The sequence below is a fragment of the Centruroides sculpturatus genome, unplaced genomic scaffold (assembly GCF_000671375.1).
Source record: "Centruroides sculpturatus isolate CEXI.00-Female unplaced genomic scaffold, Cexi_2.0 scaffold1026, whole genome shotgun sequence".
Classification (NCBI taxonomy): domain Eukaryota; kingdom Metazoa; phylum Arthropoda; class Arachnida; order Scorpiones; family Buthidae; genus Centruroides; species Centruroides sculpturatus.
In genome coordinates, this window is record NW_019385283.1 from 146023 (window position 1) to 168276 (window position 22254).

The window sequence follows — 22254 nt, forward strand, 5'->3', positions numbered from 1 at the left end:
TGACTCATATGTTTATATGGAAGCCAAAGCACAGGAAATTGCACAAGCTAACCTTGACATCAGCAGGTCCATGTTACATGAACGTAAGGTGTTTTCTTCCTTAAAAATTTAATCTGAGAGAAAAAATGATTTTAATATAAGAATTGAAAATATATCTTTTTTTTGTAATTTTTTAAATTTAACTTACAAGCAAGGACATTCATTGAATTGTTTCATATACGAAGAACAATGCAAACTGGTACAGTTAGTTTTCAATTGTTAGATAATTGAACTGCTTGATTTATTCGTAAATATTAATGTTCGTTTAATTAGTAGAGTTGTTTAGCATACCGTAAACTGAATTTTCTTTTATTGTAGGGGGTTAAAAGGAAAAGGTGAGTACTTGTCACTTGTTTCTATAAACATGTCAAGTTATATAATGAAAAAAAATTAGACCAATGAAACCACATGTAGGTCATACACTGAAGGACTTATACAGTTATGTAATCATCTTAAATTAATAATAGCTTATATTCTTAAGTTGAAAAGTAATTATTTATGTCTATATTAATCTGAAGAGTTTTTCATTTTATTTTTTTATTTTTTACTGATGTTATAAATGTGAATTTAGGTCTTTGATCTGTTACGTAAATCCTACCAGGATGTGTAACAAGATTTGATGTATAAATATATAATATACAAAACACTTCACTTGTAATAATGAATTATTTGTTTATTATTTTTCTTCTTTTTTTCGGGATGAATAATTCAAACTAAATAGTTTGCATTAAAAGAAATATTGCAAAAGCTTATGAATATTAAACATAAATAAATTAATTCAAGGCTATTTAATAGTAAAAAGGAACTTGGAACTTGTAAAAGATTTGAAACTTGTTTAAGACGATAACACAGAAATTGAAAGCGGTTTTTATGAAATTAAGAAATAACAAACGAACAGATTCAAGGTTAATAAATGATAGCATATCAGGAAGTTGATAAGTAATGGAAATGTGCCAGTTTCATTTTAATAGGAAAACAACGTATACAGGATGATAGAATATGGCTAGAAACTAATTGGGTGGGAAATTTGCTGACATAAAATTTAATAGAATACTTATTAACAATGTTTGCAGTTCTAAAAACTGTCCTAGTTACATCAGATTTTTAATTTAAAAAAATTGTAATAGTCTTTTATTTTGCTTATAATCGAATAATACGTGCGAATAATCATAGCACATTGTAGCCCAACGAACGATTCCAAAATCAGAAATGATCTCATATTCAAACTTCAATTAATAAAGTAACAATAAGAGTAACAAAATCAATTTTTCAGTATTAAAAAATATTTTTATTCACTTTTAATACCATTATGATCGCAATTTTTTTTTAATTTTTACTTTTTATATCTATATAGAATTATTTATCCATGTTTAAAAATCAATATACAGTATAATAAAATAATATATNTATAATCATTTATACATTTTTTTTTAATATTAGAACTGAAATATAATATCCTATATTAAAAAGAATCTACATTTACCAGTACGATTATCTTTCCTTTCAAAAGTAAAACTTTAATTTATAATTTATTAGTTAAGTTCGAAATAATATAACCTCATAAAATATTAAGAAATGCCAGAATTATAATTACAGAAAATTCTAAACGTTTATTTATAAGTAAATGCAAAATTAAGTTTGTAAACATTCGTTTTTAATCCATTTTACTTTTTCCTCGTTTAACAAATTTCCTCAATTTAATCATTTGACAGAATCGATTCCTTGTCTAATTAAGTATTCTACAAGAGACTCACACTCTAATAAGATTGATTTAAAGTAACTCTGAAGGCGAAATTGTGTCAATGAAAATGTCATGTTAAGCTTTACGAAATACACTCAAATAATATCTTTACGAATCGCATTTTTTTTTCTCAATGCGATTTAATCATTAAGCAACTTCACATTACAATTTGCACTCGTTGTTATGTTATAACATTAATTCAATCAAAAGAAATGTATATTACTTCGTCTATACATATCCTACGGTGATAATTTGATTAACACTCACTAAAATTCGTATTTGATAACTCGGTTGTCTTATTCCTTGTATCGAGTAACCTCATTTTGTGGTGATAATGACACATATTCTTAAGATTTATAACTACAGCATACAGTTTTGTAGTCTCTTCTTTTCTGCAGAGTCGGATTTGCACATAAGTTAATTAATTAAACTGGCAATATCTTAGTCATTTAGAAAAGAGGAAAGGACCTCGTATATTATAGCTTAGGGCACAATTCTAGTACTAATTCTCTTTAATTTGGCCAGAAAATTAAACAAAATTAAACCCTAAACTGTAGTTTATAAGAGGCCTTTTAATCTTTTCCCTTTAATTATAAATTTTGTTTATAAAATGTGATCATTTTAGTGCCATTTGGTCAAATGTCTTCCCATTTATGTTCAACTTTATTTTATAGCGAGAAAACTGTATTGAAACGAACAAATACCAAAATAGGTTAGTTTAACGATGATAAATTCGAAACTGTCTCGCAGTTATAATTGAGTGTTGTATTACAATACAATAAACAAATTTTGATAAGAATACACATGTAGTGTCTATTATATCACACCAGATGTTAAAAGTAATCATACAAATCCTGTTTTTTAAGTATTAATAATGACAGTTTAACATACGTCAAATACTAATTATTCACATTTTGCTAGATAAGACGCCATATTTGTACACGAACTTTGGAATCGTTAACGTTGCATGGCAACCGAGTGACGTAATGCAGTTTTCTCAGATTTAAAACGCAATAATAACTCTTTGTATTTGATTATTTCAATTTATTTATATTTAAAAATAGTATGGAAATGTCAAAAATTTCGCAATACTTTCCTGACTGTAGACTGTTAAGTCTACAGAAAATTAACAATATTTTAATAGAACTCTCCAGTTGACTGCTTTTTTCTTACGTTCATAATATTAAAACTCACATGAAAGTAAATGTATTTTAATAAATTTTAATGTTTTAATATAGTATTGTTTATTTTGTATTGTATTTGGATTATATATGAAGAGATATTTCTGCGGGATCATTATTTCGGTGTGACGCCATATTGTCTAGCTGTGTTACAATTAGGATATATTACATTTGTTTATTTACAATTATTAGTTTTGATTTATGTGACAAATATTGGAAAAAATAATACAAAATGTACAGAAAATAAACTCATTCTCTGTACAGAATGTACTGTACATTAAAAAGTTTATAAGCTTATATTTATAAAATCCCATTAATGAAAGTCAGTATCATTGTGATAGAAATAATCTCTCGGTTATCCAGCTTCAGAGTGTAATACTGTATACGTAAAGGATCTCCATTACTCAGAAAATATAATTAATTTTTATATTTTAGGAATATCCTTCAAATTAAAGGTTTTCTGTCTCACTTTTTTCTATATAAAAATAGAATAATCTGACATATACCTGTTAAAATTCACGGGGAAAACCTCACGTATTTTCCCGTTATTGTTTAGCTAACCACTAATTAGTGTTTATCTCATTTACCGTAATAAAGATGAATTATAATGTAAATTATAGTATTAAAATTTTGCAATAATTAGGATTAGTCATTTAATGTTATGTGTTTTTCTTTCAAGTAGAAATTTTATAAAAGATTATTTTAAAACATGGAATCTTTGCAAGAATATTTTATTGTAATAATTACTAAAATAAGAATGGATTAAACAGATTAGATAGCAGAAAATATGTTAAATACATCTTAAAGTAAGTAAACATTTTACATTTAGTATGTATTGCCATTATAAACAAAATTATCATAAGTTTGTTTTTCACCAAGACAATAAGATAATTGCATTAGTTAAGAAATAAAAACGAACGTCAGACAACACGTAAAATACAATAATAAAAATTATATAGAGCATGTACAGTACAGTATAAATATAACCATATGTTCACTTTAAGTTGTTTGTATACATATTAAACAGATTATAAATTATAGTACAAAAATAGTTTTTATGTAATTTCAAGCATTATTTGACTATACATAAATGATAAGTTATGATTACAGTCTGCTTATTTAGATACAGCTGTGTAAATGATTTTATGCAGCTAAGCACAAGATTTTCTTTTTTTTTCATATTTTAATCATTTTAGTTTTGCCACAACAGTAAATTATATTGTGCATTTACAGTAGTTCTATCACCGTCAAAAAACGTATTTACATATCCTGCTTGTTATTTATTACATTATTTCCACATAATGAAGTAAGTAAGTACTCTATTTAGTATAGAAGAAGAATTTAAATTTCGATTTTTAAGTAAACAAATGAGGAAAGTTTTGACAATGCGATTATAAAGTGCTAAAAGTGTTTATATTTTAACAAGATCTCTCGTGTAGTATTTTATCGCCTACCACTTTTGCCTTGAAGCTGTCCAGTTATTTTTATTTTAAGACATTTTAAGGTGAACTTAACGTGTCTCGTATGGGTTATTGTACTTATAAGTTCTATCCTATTACTTTAGGCAAATTTTATCGCCATTATCTTATCTCTCATCTAAAATAATTTCCAATAATTAATTCCATAAATTAAAATTAAAATTTCGACTACATATTTACTTTTTATCAAATTATTTAATTAAAAATAATGACAATAAACTCAATAAAAATAGTTCTTTTATATTGATGTGTAGTGTCGATGTTCTGTTTTTATTTCAAGTTTTCCTATTATTCAGTTTTTATTTTGACTCGTACATGTTTTGAAGTAGGACGAACAATAAATAGGATCTTACTTTTAGAATATAATTAATAGTTTGAAAATTATTAAGATAGTTGATAAGATGATTGTGTATTATTTTGTCAACCATTTAAATAGACTGATAGGGGAAAATGTTAATAATAATAAGAGTAAAAACCATTATACAGCTTGATTGACATAACGATAAATAATTTAATTTTTTTTCACTTATTTTTTATTTCTAATCAGATAGTTTTTCATCTTTAGTTATCCTGTAAAAAATTATGAAGGAAATTCCTATTTGAACAAAAGGATAATGGCCATTTAAAGTGAATTGTAAAGAACCTGTGGTTGCAAGATAACGGAGAATTAATTATAGTCCAAGGTTAAGAGGAGACAACTTGTTAAATGGAATCATACAGAACAACATGGTCTGTGTAGACATTAAATGATAGCAATACACAATTGATAATTTTAAAATATTGTATAATAAAAAAAAAATTCTTAATTTCGTGAAGGTGTTGCACGCAGCACAATTCTTTTTATGTCTTTTAACTTTTAAGAAATGCTCTACATCTTAAATGAGGTTATTATGCTATAAAAAATGTTAAATTATATTTCTTTTTGAGAATAGAATTTTATGAATTGATATAAATATAGCAAATGATACACTACTAAAAATTTACTATTGTTGTTGTTGTTGTTATATCTGTGATAAAATTTTCAAAGGAATTTAATACAGCTACACTATATTACATTATTTTGACAAAACAACACCTGTGCATAGAGTAATAAAAATTTCATCAATTTAATAAAAAATTAATATAAGTAATAATAACACTTGTATCATTCGATACCTTACAGTTTAACATTTTAATAATACCTTTGGTGTGTTCATATAATTTAATATTAATAATTCTTGTTTCAGTGTAATATCTATTCTTTACTATTGTTTCATCTTGTCTGCACTTGGGCAATGAGTCATGGATGAAATCACATAGAACCCTGACGCCATCATTTGTTATCGTACAGGTCAACGTAGAAGGGACACAGTTGATATCAAAAACTAAAAGAGAACAATCGGTGTAATCTATCTTTTAAAACTTGTTTAAAAGAGAGTAGTCTGTATAACGTTGGGAACTGGGCAGGGCATTTTTGCCCTTGGCTTCATAGCAGAGAAGCTAAAATTGCCCACCTAGTAAGGGGCCATTTCACCTATTCTACTTGCAGCTATATTTTTAAAAATGCACTGCATATTTCAGAATATTAAACTATTTTCAATATGTACATTAACACGTAACCTGCAAGACTTTTCACCCTTCAACCCTGACCTAAATAAGGTTTAATGCATCCCAATTTCCATATTTATGCACTCCATTAATAAGTTTGAACGATTTTTAGAAGGCAATAATGTACAGATCTCCAGTTGACATCTCCTATCACCAAAGTAATAGAATTGACTTAAAAGTAAATGACACATTAAATATTTCTTCCCTTAACGAGATTTTAATTAACTTTAAATATTTACAATGAAAACAGAAACATTTAATTTTTAATTCAGAATTATATTAATAAATTTAACACAGAAATTTAATTATCACCCACGTAAAGTATTAATATGTTAAATTTGGTTGGCGCAGTCTTATTTAAACTCATAAACAAAATAGAAAAAAGCAATACAAAGATCCTTGTTAGTTTTAATAATTCCTATAAATTCATATTTATGTTATTTTTTTAAATAAATATAATATTGTAAATCAATACTCTGTTTATAATTTGTACTAAACAAAACATATAAAAAATAATAGTTATCATCGCTTAAAATCAACAGGAAAAATGACTCATTACATATTAAATGCACTCTTCTTATATTTGAATATTAAAGTATTACTACGTATTAAAAGATTATTTCCATATTGTTATCATTATTAGGAGGTTACTTCCAAAAAATTCTAAGAAGAATACGTCATGGGACGCTCTTCGTCATTGGGTAATGGTTGAATGACGTCATCGTACCTCTACATGATTTCTACAGTTGAATGTTTGGCGCTGTGCGGTGACACTTTGGTGCGCATATGGAAATTAACACTAGTTATTTGGAACGGTGAAGTGAACGAATCAACCGATAAATCGAATATGTTTCGATACAAATCAACTTATCTTTAACAAACCTGAAAGGTGCCTTGTATATAATCTATTGTTCAGGTGAGTGCTATTGTTTTTATCAACGTTCAGTGTTTAAAATATTATAAGTGTAAATATACTTTTAAAAATGAATAGTCAGAAATTATACTTTGACGAATATATATATATATATATATAAGGTGCGAGCTTGTGACCTTAACAAGTTTTCATGGTTGTGAAAGGTTATGGACCTCTGTCCTTTAGCGAAGTACCGAGCAGGGACTGTGGGAAGTTTTGTCAGGTATAGAACCACTTACTCGCTGATGGTGATTCATAAATAGCTACTAGAGTTTTTTTTGATATTCCAACGTGCTATTTCATTCTGTTACATTTCGAAATTTATTATGAGCAGCTATATACATTGCTTTTTTTTTTATATTTCTTTTCCACTCGGACAATAGACAATTAAGCTATTTAGATAGATAATGATGGCTGACTTCATTTAGTTTTTAAACTGTAGGCCTACGTTATATTCTTTAAAATGAATGGCATTAATGGTTGTTAATTGCTCTTTTCTCGAGCCGATTTTGTATTGTTATGTTCCGCTCGTCCCTTTCTTTGTTATGTTCTTGTAGTCAACCGACTAAACTTCGCTTCGTAATTCACCAATATACCTTACCGAAGTCCTGTTAACGTGTACACTCGATCTTTTCGTAAACTGATAAAAACGGATCGTGTTTCCATGACGAAATCGTTTTAACAGACATTTTCAATGACGTCCTTTATGGGAATTACACCCACTTGGTCTATATATGGAAAAAATTAACAAGGGGCTATTATATATTTTCAATGTATCATATACGTATAGTTTTATAAAAGACCTAAATATAGATTTTATTTAAGACGTGAGTTTTCCTATAGAGTGTTAGAGTTTAATACGTCATATGTTGTAATAACTTGCAGTTTTGAAAGTTTGCAACCTGTACCATTTTTTTTTAAAACCTGAGTCACAGATTCGTGACTCTTTTATTTTCACGTTCTGAAAGCTACAAAATGATTGTATATCTTCAGTTAACTGCGTTGATAAAGTCTTATGTACCGTATGTGTTTAAGTTTGTTTTTCTTTAGTATAAATCGAAATCAGATTGTGATTTCTCTTAAAGTTTCGATGATTTCTGATCTGATATCTAATCTATTATAAGTGTGTCATCGTGATTAAACCACCAACTCGACACTTCCTAGGTACTGTATATGTATTATTAAACGATTAATTTTAAATTAACTTTACATCTACACTGGAATGTATGCGTTGTTTATTTAGTTTTAGTATCGATTTTCAAAATTATGTAATATCGTGTTTTAAAAAAGAAGTATTTTTATTACTCATCGGATAAATATGAGTAGGAAAGACGATCCAAGTAGTAAAGGTCTATAAGTTTCTAACTGAAAGATTTATGCGTTTTATGGGGCTCGTGTTTATACCAAGACATTTTTTGAATGAGTTAACTAATTAATCTACGTTGAAGCACACCGAATTATGTTTATTTAGTGAGGCACACTAAATAAATAGTATAATTGCTTGTCAGCAGACTAGAGGTTAAATAGAATTTGGGTAGATTAAAAGTTCAAGGAAAAGTCTTCAAGTTATCTGAAGATTCGGCATTTTTTTGAGTATATTTTCCATTACTTAATTAACTTACAAATTCATTTATTATTACGTAAATTTTATAAAAGATTAAATGAATCAATGCACCCAAAACCTAGATTAGGCTATACTAGTATCTTATGACCTTATAGTAATTTATTTAATAAGGTTTTTCTTTTGTGTTGCCTTTTTTGGTACACTTTATCCATTAGGAAGCCGATGGGTGGAGTATGTAGGCTTTTGTATGTATAGCCTGTATTGAAGTCAATATTCTTAACTGGGTATGTCAAGTGTATCATGCGAAGAGCGTCGTTCTTCATAGAAGGAAGTGTTATATTTATTCATTTCCGTGTGGGAAATTTATATCTTGTTTCTATTTAAAATTTTTCGTTGACTTTTGCAAAGCTGAAACAGCATTTTAAATGCATTTTTATTTTTAAAGGAGTGATGCAAGTCACACGAATCTAACGAATAATTCCTGTTTATTAAATGAATAGATTTGGAAAGGAGAATAATCTTTAACAAAAGCTAGTTGAATGTTCGCTCACACTAATATCCGGTTATTATCTAGTTATTTTAGTTTAGATAACCTTTTTTTTCCTCGGTTATCCGTAACGATCTTTTGTGTTGAGAAATACCAAAATTATTTTATAAATAATTAATGATACTATTCGAATTATAAAAATTGGTTTAATTATTTGTGAATAGGAGAATAAAATATAATTTTAAGCGTAATTGTATTTTTCATTTTATAAATAATTGTATATAATGGACGATAATTGATTTTTAAAAGTGACAAAATAATGGAACGTTAAAAATCATAATTAGTTTTTTGAAGAATTGAACTATCGGTTCGTATATATAGTGAACAATGGTTGAACGCGTGTAACAGGAAATCAGTCACACGACTATTCTTGACCCCATAGCCACCTCATCCTACGCAATTATTATCTTTAACAAACTCTCTGTTTATCTTTTCAGGCTTTCCACGTCTCCTTGGATGGTGTAGGAAAGAAGTGACAAATAAAATATAATATGGAAACCAACAGTGAATCAGACGAAACTGTTTATTCCACTTCATCAATCGTGGAACAAAAAGTTGCCATTCAAAAAATTGTGCAGAAATACGATGCGTTAAGAAGATTAAGCGATTGTCAGGGACATGAGGATGGTGAATCACAGGAAGATTGCGAATTAACAGAAAAGGATATTGTGCAAGTGGAGGTATTTTTTAGGAGTCACAAAACCTACGTTTACGTGTGCCAATGTTTAGCTAATCTATATTTTTGTAATGCGGATGGTGGTGAGAAGAGAACCGAGTGGCAGTTGGCTAGGACAGGAATACCAGTCCTTTTGTTGGATAAAGGTGAAACGCGTGCCAGGACAAAAAGAATGGTTCAGATAGTTCTGGCCGAAAAGGGTTCCGGTTTTGTATTATGGAGAGATATCATCGATAATCTCTCCAATTACAGGTCAGAGGATACTACCTTCCACACAATGTATCTATCTACGGATCACAGGAAAATGGCGGGTTTCAGTTTCGATAATCTTCCAGCTGCGGTCGAGTTCTATGATCAAGTGGACCAATTAGTATCAGATCCTTTGAACATTTCGCTATCAATGCCGAAGAAAAAAGCCGTCAAGAAAAAACAAGAGAGGATTAAGTTGCCTAGAAAATGTGACATATCTCAACCATGTTGTTTCCAGCACATAACTAATGTAGATTTAGGCGACAAAGAAAAATTATATACCATGGCTACTCTTGTGCCTAGTAACCTCGAGCAAAGTGCTTTATGAACGCCGAAATAAAATTGTGATATTGCTTTTTATCGGATTCAATTAGGATTAAACAGTATATAAATACACTATACTGATTTATGGAAAAAAACTTATTATTTGTTCCCCTTTACATTGACTGTGATGATGATAAAAATATATATATAGAAAGATATTTTTTAAAAGTTTATATGTGAGCTGTGAACGTTGCGGTGACTGGGGAAACAGATGAGCNACTTATGGGTTAAGAGGACGCCAGTCGGAATTAGCGTTTTTTCAGAATAATGCAATTTTTTGTTTGTCAAATTTAATAAAATTGTTAAATCAAACAATAAATTATGATTGTAAAATTTTGTTATATCTTTATAAAACTATAATAATAAACCACTTGAATATGCAAATTGTTTTGTAGTGTATATGACAAATAGGTGATATCTATCATTCTAATTGATTTTTTTTCATTTTTACAACCTTATCAGTAAATTTTCTTCTTTTTAGATTTAAATTTACTAGTCTATTGTTACTTTGATATTTTCATTCAAAATCGCGACTTTGATCGCTATTTCCGACTGGCGTTTTCTTAACCCATAAGTACCAATTATTTTTTCTCATTTAATAGAAATTAATTATATGGTAATAATTGCTTAAAATTAAGCATGACCAAATTTTTTGTGGGCCACATTCTGATTACAAAAAAGGAGAGACTAAATACAAAAGAATATGTGAACACTCAATTTTAAGTTTATGACCTATCTAAATGACACATAACATTGTATATTAAGTTAAAGAACTAAGAATAAAATTTTTTAAAAGTTTATATGCTTATATATGTTTTATAAACTGTGAATGTGAACACTCAATTTTAAGTTTATGACCTATCTAAATGACACATAACATTGTATATTAAGTTAAAGAACTAAGAAAGATATTTTTTAAAAGTTTATATGTGAGCTGTGAACGTTGCGGTGACTGGGGAAACAGATGAGCGACGTGGAGAAGATAAATATGATGTTTTGCTCGGTTGGATTGACTGCGAATTGAGAGGATTTTGAGATGTAGTTGTACGAAGAGACTGTAAATATTTAAAATTTCACCTTGTTTAGATAAAATTAATTTAAAATAATAGAAGGATGCATTGCTTACATTGATAAATATGTGATGAGAAACCTTCTTTCTCGCTACGATGTGTCTGAAACACTGGCGGACTTTTTCGTTTAATATGACATGAAATATCATTAAGAAGACACCCTGTAAAATAATTTGTATATAAATGAATTGTTAATATAGTGATTAATATTTTCAAAAAGAAGCAGCTTTCATTGATAGTTGTCATTACTATATTTTTCCCGTCTACCAATGCTAATTCGTAACATTAACAACATTTTGTAGTTTTATTAAACATATATAAAAACATTAGAATGTTATTAAGTTAGTAGCATTATAAAAGAGATATAATATAAAATTATAATAATATTAAGTCTATTTTTAATTATAAAATAAATTGATAATTTAAAATCTGATAGAAAGTTATCGATTTCAAAGACCTAATTCCTTTATATAAAATTTAATCCTTTATACAAAACCAAAGAAGGCAATAAATATCGCCATTTACCACGTGATAAAAACTGTTGTAACACTGAACTACAAGTATTGCATTTTTCGAGAAAAAGGAGGTTACACTCATCAAATTGCCAGTGAATCTGACCCCATTTTACACTAACCGGAATTTATGTAGAAAGGAGTTGATCGAATACAAGTTACCAACCCAAATGAAGTGAGAAAAAGTTCCTTGTTTTCTTCTACATTTTTCCTAGAATTGTACGGAAGATATTGATATAAACAAGTAAATATAATAGATTTGAACTAACCTGTAAACCATTAAAAAAGATAAATACATAAGCGAAGTCGAGTGTTGTTTCACTGGCGTAAACAAATCCAAACACCCAAGTAATTCCGAGTAAGGACATTAAAGAAAAAGAACCTTTCAACCACCCTCTAAATTAAAAAGATAAAAAAAAAAATTGTTAGTAGCACAAGATAGCTTCACACTCAACTAACAAGTAGGCCTCATACTTACAAGACATTTTTAACTTTAGTCTGATACGTCTTCATTTTCACGTTCGATGCCGAGCGTAATGCCATCATTAAAACAACTGTATTTGCCTAAAGTATAATAAAACATGATTAAATATTTATATTTACGAGAAATCGTTGCTAATATAATGTAAATTATTCACCAATATAATAGCAGCTACAGGCCCAGCGAAACTCCACATGAACCCTTGTTCATATGATATCCAGCAGCTGCAAGTAGTAAATTTTAATCATTTATCTTGATTTTCACATTTAGTTTATAAAATATACGTACAAATCGTCTCTTCCATAACTGTTTGGATTGATAGCAGCCGAACAGATTACAATCAGCAATGGAGTACCTTACAGAAAACATATACATATACATTTTATTTTGATGATATCGTTTTTTGTTATTATACAAAGAACATACCATATCCACATAAATAAAGCCATCTGAATTTAATAGTATCTATCTTATGGAAGACAACAATCACCATCTGGTATAGATGATACCCTTCTAGCAGCATCCATACAAAGGAAGCAGTGGCAACATAATGCAGTAATCCAGCTATAATACTACATATAACCTATAAAAGCAAGTGGCACATGGTTAGTGTTTCAGCAGTAGATATAAATACCTGCCTTCCCGGAAAAGTTATGAGTTTATCTTGTTAAACTTTTGTTTATAAACTTTTTTCGCCTGTAAAGCTATTAATTTAAGCTGCTGCAATAAATTAGCTAAGCATTTAAGGACCTTCGACAGTTTAGTTTTCTGGAATTTTTTTAGAATTTAAACTTCTATATCTTGATAGAGTCTGTTGCTGACATGAAACTATTTTATTTATTACTGATAGTGTTATTACAGTCGATCCCCCTATAACACTGTTGATTTTTCCGTTTTATATGAATTCCATGTTGTACGAGTCACTTAGATTTTACAAATACGTGAGCTGTTCACAGCTTGGCACACGTATTTGTAAAATCTAAGTGACTCGTACAACATGGAATTCATATAAAACGGAAAAATCAACAGTGTTATGGGGGGTCGACTGTACTTAATATTACACTTTTAATCTATAAATATAGTGAAAATTCATCTATAGTACTTATGTTAAACTTGTAAAATAGAAAAATATAGAGAATTAATTTTTATATATTTGATCATTTGTACTGTACTTATTACTTTTTTACTATTAATAATGATTAAATATATCTTTGTCTTAGAATCTGCATGAAAATCTCAATTTCAAATATAAATTTAAAGTCCACATTTATAAGGGAAATTTATTACAGTAGTTATTATTAATTATACATTATTCCTGAAGAATTGCGTAATAAATAAGATAACAAAAGTCTTTTATACTATTTTTTCGGCTATTAATTTATCTATGCTGGCTAACTCGAACCCACCAAGTAACTCGAGAATGGTATAACATATATCATTAATCACACGTTAAAGTGTAAATAATATATTTAATCACGAGTACATCTATATTCAAGTACTTACCCTTACTTCTGTTCTTTCTAAACCAAATATTACTATCAAATTTACAATTAATAAACAATAACACAAGTTGCACGTTATGGTGCTTCTTCTACTGTGAACGGCTCTGAAATAAAAAAAAAACAAATAAATTAAAATATTATTGTAGAATTGTGAGAAAATTTTAAGAAAATGAGTAGTTAATTTTATGCTACATTAACCATAGTAATCTATGTTTGATACCCATGAAACAACATATGTTATGTGTGGTTAATGTAAAGTCTTAGTTGTTTTTTGTGTGTAACCTTCATGATTTTTTTTACTGAATGAGTGGGTGAATAGCAATATGATATCTCTTCGACATTTATCACACTATTACAAAGAATAATATATATTTTTTTACTTTCCTTTGATGGTGTTGATACCGCCCTGAGAAACACGAGTTTGAAGGTTAAGATATTTAAAAATTTAATAGTAATTTTTCTGTTTAGCTTTCCTCAATTATATATAATTTTGCATGCAAGGATATTTTTTAATTTTATTCTTAGGATTTATTTCTATTCTAGAGATTATGCTTTTGTTTCGTTTTGACATTTAATTGGCCAGAAAATAAAGTTATGTTAGTTTTTGAATAAAAAATTACTGCATATAATTATAACACACAATAACTTTTTCCCTATTTTTTAACCTTTTTTTTTTTTAATTGTAAAGTCATTGTTATTCTTGAAAATATCTAGAAATGGGCTGTCTCTTTTAAAAATGATGAAAAACCAGTTTGAAACTCATCGTACGCCGTAAGAGATATTAAAGTGTATAATCAAGTTCAGCCTTTCCCTAAGAAATGGTATGATATAAGCAACAATTGCGGCCTGCATTTTAAAGAATATTTTTATAAGCTTTAGTTTAAAAAAAAAAAATGTATTATNTATAATATTTAATTGCATTAAATCACGAATGATTAAAGTACATCCATTTTTATTTTCGATTATATTTTAGCATTGATGTTATTATAAATTAAAATATATTTGGGTTACAAATCAGAATGAAAATTTGGAATATTTAAGTAAGTTTAAAGTTTAATAAACTCAACATAATTTACATTTAAATAGTATTTATAATTATTTAATATATATATTTGAAAAATAATAGTAATAATACATAGCATAAATTAATTTTTTGATCGAATCTTTACATCGTTATTTTGATTTTCCTTTAATTTAATGTCAATTTATATTTTGTTTTCAAGGATATTTTGTTTTTTTTCCCGTTCTCGGGAATCATTAAACTTTTCTCCGCATTTTTTTTTTTCAATATATTCTGCAGGGCTCTCACCGTAACGAACAGCCAAGATTTATTTGAATTATGCGAGTTAAGATAAAAGAAACGAGATAGACCGTCTCCTAAACGTGACCACGCCAAATCCTTTCAGACGTGACGTCATGACCCACTTCGTCGAAAGTTCGTGACCGTTTTACTTAGACACGAACGTCTTGAGGACAGAAGTAAGAAGCTCAGTAGCTAGCTGAACCATCCAGACTTAGTTACGTAAATGTTTATGCTTCTTAATCATATACAAAAATCCTTAAATCCGTTTCAATAGTGAAAGAATTGAAAGTAGAATTCGTACCCCGAGGCATATGAATTGAAATACTTTGTAGCTCGTTATGTTTTCTAATAAAAAAAAAGTAATTATAGATCACGTACCTGAATCCCAAAAGGCAGCAAATTGTAATAATCAACGAGACGATAGATAAAGAACAACATATGTATGTTAAGTAAGTCATGACTGCATTGTCTTTGTCAATGTTCTTAAAAAAAATAATAATCAATAGATTAAGAAAAGCTTATAAAATTTAAAATAATAATAATAATAATAAAAGAATAATTTACTCCAGAAATGTCCATCAAAACTGCAAAGTTAGTTAAATGAGAGCAACCGCATTTGGTATGAGTCTTATTCGATTTTATTATCGAGCAATTAGTACCATCCCATCTTAACCTAAAAAAAGTTACAAAAAAGAAACATTCCTTGAAAGATAAATAAACTCATAAAGGTATAATTATCACACATTAACGTGTGTGTATATATATAAATGTACACAACTTATTTTTCTCTGTCTACTTTATTCCTTCATATGAAAGTTACAGGAAATGCACTCCTGGAGTGTAGTTCCTGTGGGGAAATTTAGGGGTTGCTACCATTGTTAAAACAGGTTAGGTGGAAACAAGATTAGATTATAGTCTGACAGAACACTTTGTACTTTCTTGGAATAAAAAAAAAAAAAAATGCATTTCTGATCTTGTTTCATATTATTGAGAGAAAGTATATAATGTAGATAAGCTACAACTCGTCGGTTATGTTTTAAAGATAATTTGTTTTTGTTCTGGTTAGGGAGGATAGAATGATGTGATTATCCTGTCTAGTTGTCTAGTTTCCGTCTCCTCTTGTAATTTGTGGTTATTAACATTGCTAAAGGTGAATTGTAATAATGCAGCATTAACTGAAAGTTTTTTTTTTCTTTTCTTTTCTTTACTTCATTGTTTTTTTTTTTTAAATTTTCTGTCTGTATGTCTGTGTGATTCTCAGATTTATTTTTAGTTTTTAGTAATAGATTTCACAGTTTACTTTTTGAAATAAATTTTTTGCTAACGTTTAGAATGAGACAAAGCAATTTTTAAAATGTTATTAACGATGTTTCTAATGGCAATTTACCTAGGTTGAACTATAAAACATTTTTATGTAGTGGAAAGAAATGGTGCGAAACATTACTCCATCCACCATAACAACGTGGATGAACATATTGTATGACCGGCATTTCCGTTTAGTCTTTAAACATAAATTATAGTTTATTTCCTCAGTTAACATGTGGCACTTTAAAACGTGGCAATTCAGTAATCTAAACTAATATTTCATCGCTCGCTCCCGTTTGTATAAGCACATTTAAATGTAGCGTACAAGTTTATCTAAAACTTTGTGATAAAGCAATGGAAAACTAGTTAAATTGGAATAGTTATAGTAATCATATTGTCGAGTTTCTGTCATTAAAACGTGAAACTTCAAAGATTTAAGCTGTTAAAATCTGCTTTAAACGTGACAAAGTTATCTTCCTAATCTACATAAATTAACTCTTCATCGGTGAGAATGACCTTTTTCATTCTTTAGAAAGTGTTTCCTTGTGTAAAATTAATACAGCTTGATTAAATATAAAAAGTTTATCCTAATAAATGGCTCTCAAGTAACGATAATAACGAATAAAAAGTATTAATAAATTATTACTTTCATAAAAATGAAAAGAAAAATAAACACCAAATATTTGAATAATTTTTTTCATGGCGTAAATGAAATTTAAATATTTAATTTTTATGATAAAAATATATTATCAAGAGTATTTTCGAAATAATTAATAAGGTTATAATTTATAAATAATTTAACTTTATTACAAACATAATTAAACAGATCTAAATATTTATAGTTCGTCTATTATAAAGAGGATTTGAAGACATGCAACAAAGTCAAAAACACCTTATATAAATCCATTATATTGTATATATACATCAATATTATAAGACTGTCTATTCGTACAAAGTAATTTACAAGAAAAGTATTTAAATTTTTACTATGATTGTATGGGAACACTTCGGTTAATGGGGATAGAGGGGGTAGTTTTTCCAAAATTTATACAAATAAACACAAAAATGTTAATTTATCATCACTGAGATTTGTTAAACTGTTTGATTTTTCTTTCATATTTTTTGTTATTGTAGTTGCTTTTACTTTTCTTGATGTTTTTTCACTTGTTTTTGCCCGAATTTAGTAGGCAGTTGCCTCCTACTCCCCCGACTAGTATGTCCATATTATAAAGATAACAAATGCTGAAATCACTAGCTTTCAGGCTATATTTACAAATATTTACGGTTCAGTGGTTTATATTTAAATGCAATCTACTCTGACAAGACAACAAGTTTCTTGACAAGACCTTTCCAAGTTTCTTTTCGACTGTTACTGATCCGTGACCGAATCAGATTTTTTTCTCTGTAAACAGCATAACAAACGAGATTTTTAATGATTTTTTTAAAGCACTTTGATTAATTATATTAATTAACAATATATTTGTCACTCAGTTTTCCCCCTAAAAACAGTCTTTAGATATCCATAAATGCACTGACTTGTAACATTCAACTATTGAAAACTAGTTCATTAGGCTTTCTTCAACCACTTTTACCTGTTAAATAGTAAATTTTCTGCAGTATTTTTCTATTATATTTTAAAAACGTAAACTAAAACGTATTACAAATGCTTATTAATTTATACAATTAATTTTCTTTGAGAAAAAATCATATTTTGTTTGCATACAGGTACAAGTCGACCCCCCTATAACACTGTTGATTATTCCGTTTTATATGAATTCCATGTTGTACGAGTCATTTAGATTTTACAAAGATGTGAGCCGTTCACAGCCCGACACACGTATTTGTAAAATCTAAGTGACTCGTACAACATGGAATTCATATAAAACGGAATTATCAACAGTGTTATAGGGGGTCGACTGGTATTTGTATAGTTTATTTAATACACAAGGAAAATAAATAAATATAATCTGATAATTTATATATGTATAAAACAAAAGAAAGTTAAGATTTAAAAGTAAAAAATTTATAAAACTTTTTAAGTTACACGCAAAATGTTAACTGTGCTACAGTTTTATATAGCACAGTTCACAGTTAGATAGAACTTACAGGCCACCCTCTGTGAATAACTGAAGCTTCATACCAATTTAAATATATAGGCCTAACTGAAATAATATATGTAATTGATACCATTTTTATGTGTAATTTTTTATGGATAACTGAAAACTTAAAATTGTATCTACATACGAATAGATGTTACTGAAAATAATAGTTATTGACACATAACAAACATACATAACTTAGAATGGGTCATTCACATACAATAACCCGTATGCGAGTAACTTTGTGGCCTGAATTTGAAAATTTATTAAAAAATAAAAAAATAATTAATTTTAGTTGATAAAATCTATATATTTTTTTAATGTTAAACGAAATTTTAGTTTTTAATCATCGCATGTTTTAGCTTTTATAACATATCCTTTAGGATGTTGCATGTGCTTCCTAACTTGTAATTCATTGCCTTTGAAATTGTTACATTTCCTAATTGAAATATAGAAACCCGTTATTTTATAATCAAGTTTAAATACTATCACATTATCAACAATTTAACTGCCAAACTGCCAAGTAATTCATCTTAATAAAATTTATTTAGGTCTAAATATTTATATGCAAATATGGTTATTTAAATGGCCTATTTTTAAATATACAATTGTTAAAGGCAGTTAAACTTCTTTTAAACTGTGGTATACTGTTGCGTTGAACAGGTCTTAGACCTAGAAAATATCAGATTTTCCCATCACAAATTAGATTCTTGCAAAAAGTTCGAAAGTTAAAGGTAAATAATTGTACCTTATTTTTTTTATGATTTTAGGTCGTTTATATAAATTTTATTTAAAATTCTTATTAATTTTCAAACATTTTATAATTAAAGAAGTATGGATTACAGCTTAAACTCAGTTTAAATATATAATATTTGACTAAATTTTAGTAATACAACGTAAGCATGAGTTTTCAAAATTTAAACAAAAGTGAAACTTTTACAATACATTCGTACAGTACATTGCATAATACTGCAGTAAGAAAATCAAGTAATTGTAATATATAATTCGAAAGTATAGAATTTTAAATTATTTTTTATTATTTAAATTAAGATAATAGTTTAAATAAATCATGACTTTGATAATGCATAATAATTTGCCTTTGTGTAGAAAAAAAAATCACAGCATGCAACAATTATGTTAAGTAACAATAGCCATTAATCTTTCTGGGAACTTTGTCTTAATTATCTAAACGTATGAATTCTCCCAATACTTTTATTCAGATAGAAATTTGTATTCAGTAAATTCAAATTGCTTAGTTAAGTTTGGTATTGTTCACATTAATTTAACCGTTTAAATGCTAGTTTCGATACAATTTTCTCTTCAATAAGAATTATAATCAAGATGTATTATATTTAAAAAGAAATAGAATTTATTTACATATTTTAACCTTTTTTTTTTTAATTGTAAAGTCATTGTTATTCTTGAAAATATCTAGAAATGGGCTGTCTCTTTTAAAAATGATGAAAAACCAGTTTGAAACTCATCGTACGCCGTAAGAGATATTAAAGTGTATAATCAAGTTCAGCCTTTCCCTAAGAAATGGTATGATATAAGCAACAATTGCGGCCTGCATTTTAAAGAATATTTTTATAAGCTTTAGTTTAAAAAAAAAAAATGTATTATTTGCATATACAAAAGAAAGTTTGATTCATTTATATAAATAATTTAACAGTTTAAAACGTGTACCTATGTCTATCTCTGTGGGAGTCGTTCTATTGTACAATGATGCATACATAACAAATATTCAATGCAGGTGTTGCTTCAGTATGATGTGCTAAAACAAAATATCTGTAGAGATGTAGTTAGATTTAACGAATCCAGTTTATTTTTTTTTTATTGTTGAATAGATTATAAAGCTTCTACATCCTAATTTATGTGGACATTATGGCCGAGCTAAGTGTGGGAAATCTGTATAATGACATACTGTGCATTATGTGAGTGAGGATATATTTAATGTATATCGAGAACGTTAATCAAAGTAACCTTGGCGGAAGTAATTTATGTGACAAGACATATAAAAATAAATAAACTATGAGAAATAATAGTTTAATAAATAAATATTTATAAAAAAAAAAGAAGCTATAAATAGGCATCAAAAAAAGAATGCGGCAGATCATTATTGAGGTCAAGAAAGGAAACAAAGTGATGAATAGATATGGGTGGAATACATAATGTCGAAAGTAGAAGGTTTTTGCTAGGAAAATATATGTGGAAAATCCATTTGTTTTTATGTTCCTAACTGCTTCTGTTGTTATCAGAAAGTAAAGTTTAAAATAAGTTTCTATGTGCTGAATATATTAAAAAATTTAATTATATTGCTAATTAAAGTCTTTTTTTTTACCAGTTAATAATTCTACAATTTTTTTATACATGTTAAATAATCTGCTAACACCATAAAGATGTTTATAACTTATTGTAAGTTTCAGTTAATAGTAGTATTATAGGAGAAGTAGCTATTTACTACTTCTTTACTTTAAGAGTAATAAAGAATAAAAGCTCTTTCAATAACTACTAATAGTTGCTGATTTTTTTTAAAAATGAAATTGTATCTTAATTATTTATTTAATAATAAAGCTTTAAATTATATAGTGTTTTCATCAGCCATTAAAAATCTTATGATAAATAACTACTTTTTTTTTATTATTTAATCTATTATTCATAAACTGTAGATTGGTTATAAGAACCTGATTACATTATAACATGCTTTTTTTTTAAAAAAAACAGCACTTTGTAATGTAATCAAGTTCTTTCGATAGAATTTTGATTATAAATTGCTAATTAAGGCTGTTTACAATATTACTTTTTAATGCTTAATCGCTATTTAATCCGATTTAACGATATTCTTAATGACGTGATTATCAATCAAGTGAGACTTAACTACGATTTGCAACTAATAAAAAAAAATTTATCATCAAAACACTTATCCACAGTTTGCATTTCCTAACGTTCTTATTATTGAAATGAAGAAAATTTAGTTATTTCTTAATGTTAACATTTAGTAATTTACATGACGAAGTTTGTTTAAAATTACATCAAGTAACAAGATGTAACCAGCGATGAACTTTCAGAATTCCTTCGTTTTTACTCGAGTAAACTTCTTGATTAAATGTTATCTACAAAATGAATAGTTTCTAGATGATTCACAAGTTTAGTATTTGCCATCTTTTCAAATTTTCATTATACGAATTCAAGAATTTAAAACCTTTCAACTTTAAGAACGAAGTTTTCTAGTGATAAGAAAGTAACATTACTGCGCAAAATTCTAGGTACAATGACTTGTACAAATGTACGATAAGAATAAAGAGAGCTTTTGTCTATATTTACTTCTTAAATGGAACAAAAGAAGTGGTCAAACAGGAAACAAACTTTATGATTTAATAATAGAAAATGTTTAGATTATATATTATAATTAATGAACAAATAGTTACTCTTTCAGAATTTACTTTCTTCGGATAATTTTTTCTAATATAAACAAATGTTTTCGTAGAGACGATGACAAATCGCATTTGTCATCATTTTATTTATAAGTTACCTGTGTAATTTGTAACTCTATTTAATAATCATCGTATTTTATCATACTCTGTATTTATTTTATGATAATATTCAATGAATATTTTAAAAACTAAAACGTGTTTTTTTTTCAACAAGGCTATAGTATTAATACAGGATATGATTTACGCTGA

The 22254-nt window shown here is 27.5% G+C and overlaps 2 protein-coding genes across 4 annotated transcripts in view; one reads left to right on the plus strand and one right to left on the minus strand.

Moving 5' to 3' along the window:
• Nucleotides 1-10519, plus strand: LOC111637156. Of its 2 annotated transcripts, XM_023382578.1 has the most exons (3): nucleotides 1-83; nucleotides 6670-6942; nucleotides 9488-10519. In XM_023382578.1, the coding sequence occupies exon 3, from the start codon at nucleotides 9542-9544 to the stop codon at nucleotides 10301-10303; it is 762 nt and encodes a 253-aa protein (XP_023238346.1). In that variant the 5' UTR covers nucleotides 1-83; nucleotides 6670-6942; nucleotides 9488-9541; the 3' UTR covers nucleotides 10304-10519. The 2 variants fall into 2 exon arrangements, with proteins under 2 accessions (XP_023238346.1, XP_023238348.1); XM_023382580.1 differs by lacking the exon at nucleotides 1-83 and having other exon boundaries at nucleotides 6613-6942.
• LOC111637155 (adhesion G protein-coupled receptor L2-like) overlaps nucleotides 10389-22254 on the minus strand; it is a 26935-nt gene continuing 15069 nt past the window's right edge. Inside the window, exons 10-20 of one of the 2 annotated variants that reach the window (XM_023382577.1) lie at nucleotides 15732-15840; nucleotides 15546-15649; nucleotides 13866-13968; nucleotides 12789-12945; nucleotides 12651-12717; nucleotides 12520-12586; nucleotides 12360-12445; nucleotides 12151-12277; nucleotides 11426-11530; nucleotides 11229-11354; nucleotides 10389-10475 (exon numbers count right to left, since the gene is read on the minus strand). In XM_023382577.1, the coding sequence (XP_023238345.1) occupies nucleotides 10470-10475; nucleotides 11229-11354; nucleotides 11426-11530; nucleotides 12151-12277; nucleotides 12360-12445; nucleotides 12520-12586; nucleotides 12651-12717; nucleotides 12789-12945; nucleotides 13866-13968; nucleotides 15546-15649; nucleotides 15732-15840 (1057 nt within the window). In that variant the 3' untranslated portion in view covers nucleotides 10389-10469. Of the gene's footprint in view, nucleotides 10476-11211; nucleotides 11355-11425; nucleotides 11531-12150; nucleotides 12278-12359; nucleotides 12446-12519; nucleotides 12587-12650; nucleotides 12718-12788; nucleotides 12946-13865; nucleotides 13969-15545; nucleotides 15650-15731; nucleotides 15841-22254 lie in introns of both variants that reach the window. The other variant, XM_023382576.1, reaches the window with a different exon arrangement.

What these genes read in the sequence shown, in the direction of transcription:
- LOC111637156 (XM_023382578.1), top strand. Translation starts at nt 9,542, where the DNA reads ATGGAAACCAACAGTGAATCAGACGAAACTGTTTATTCCACTTCATCA.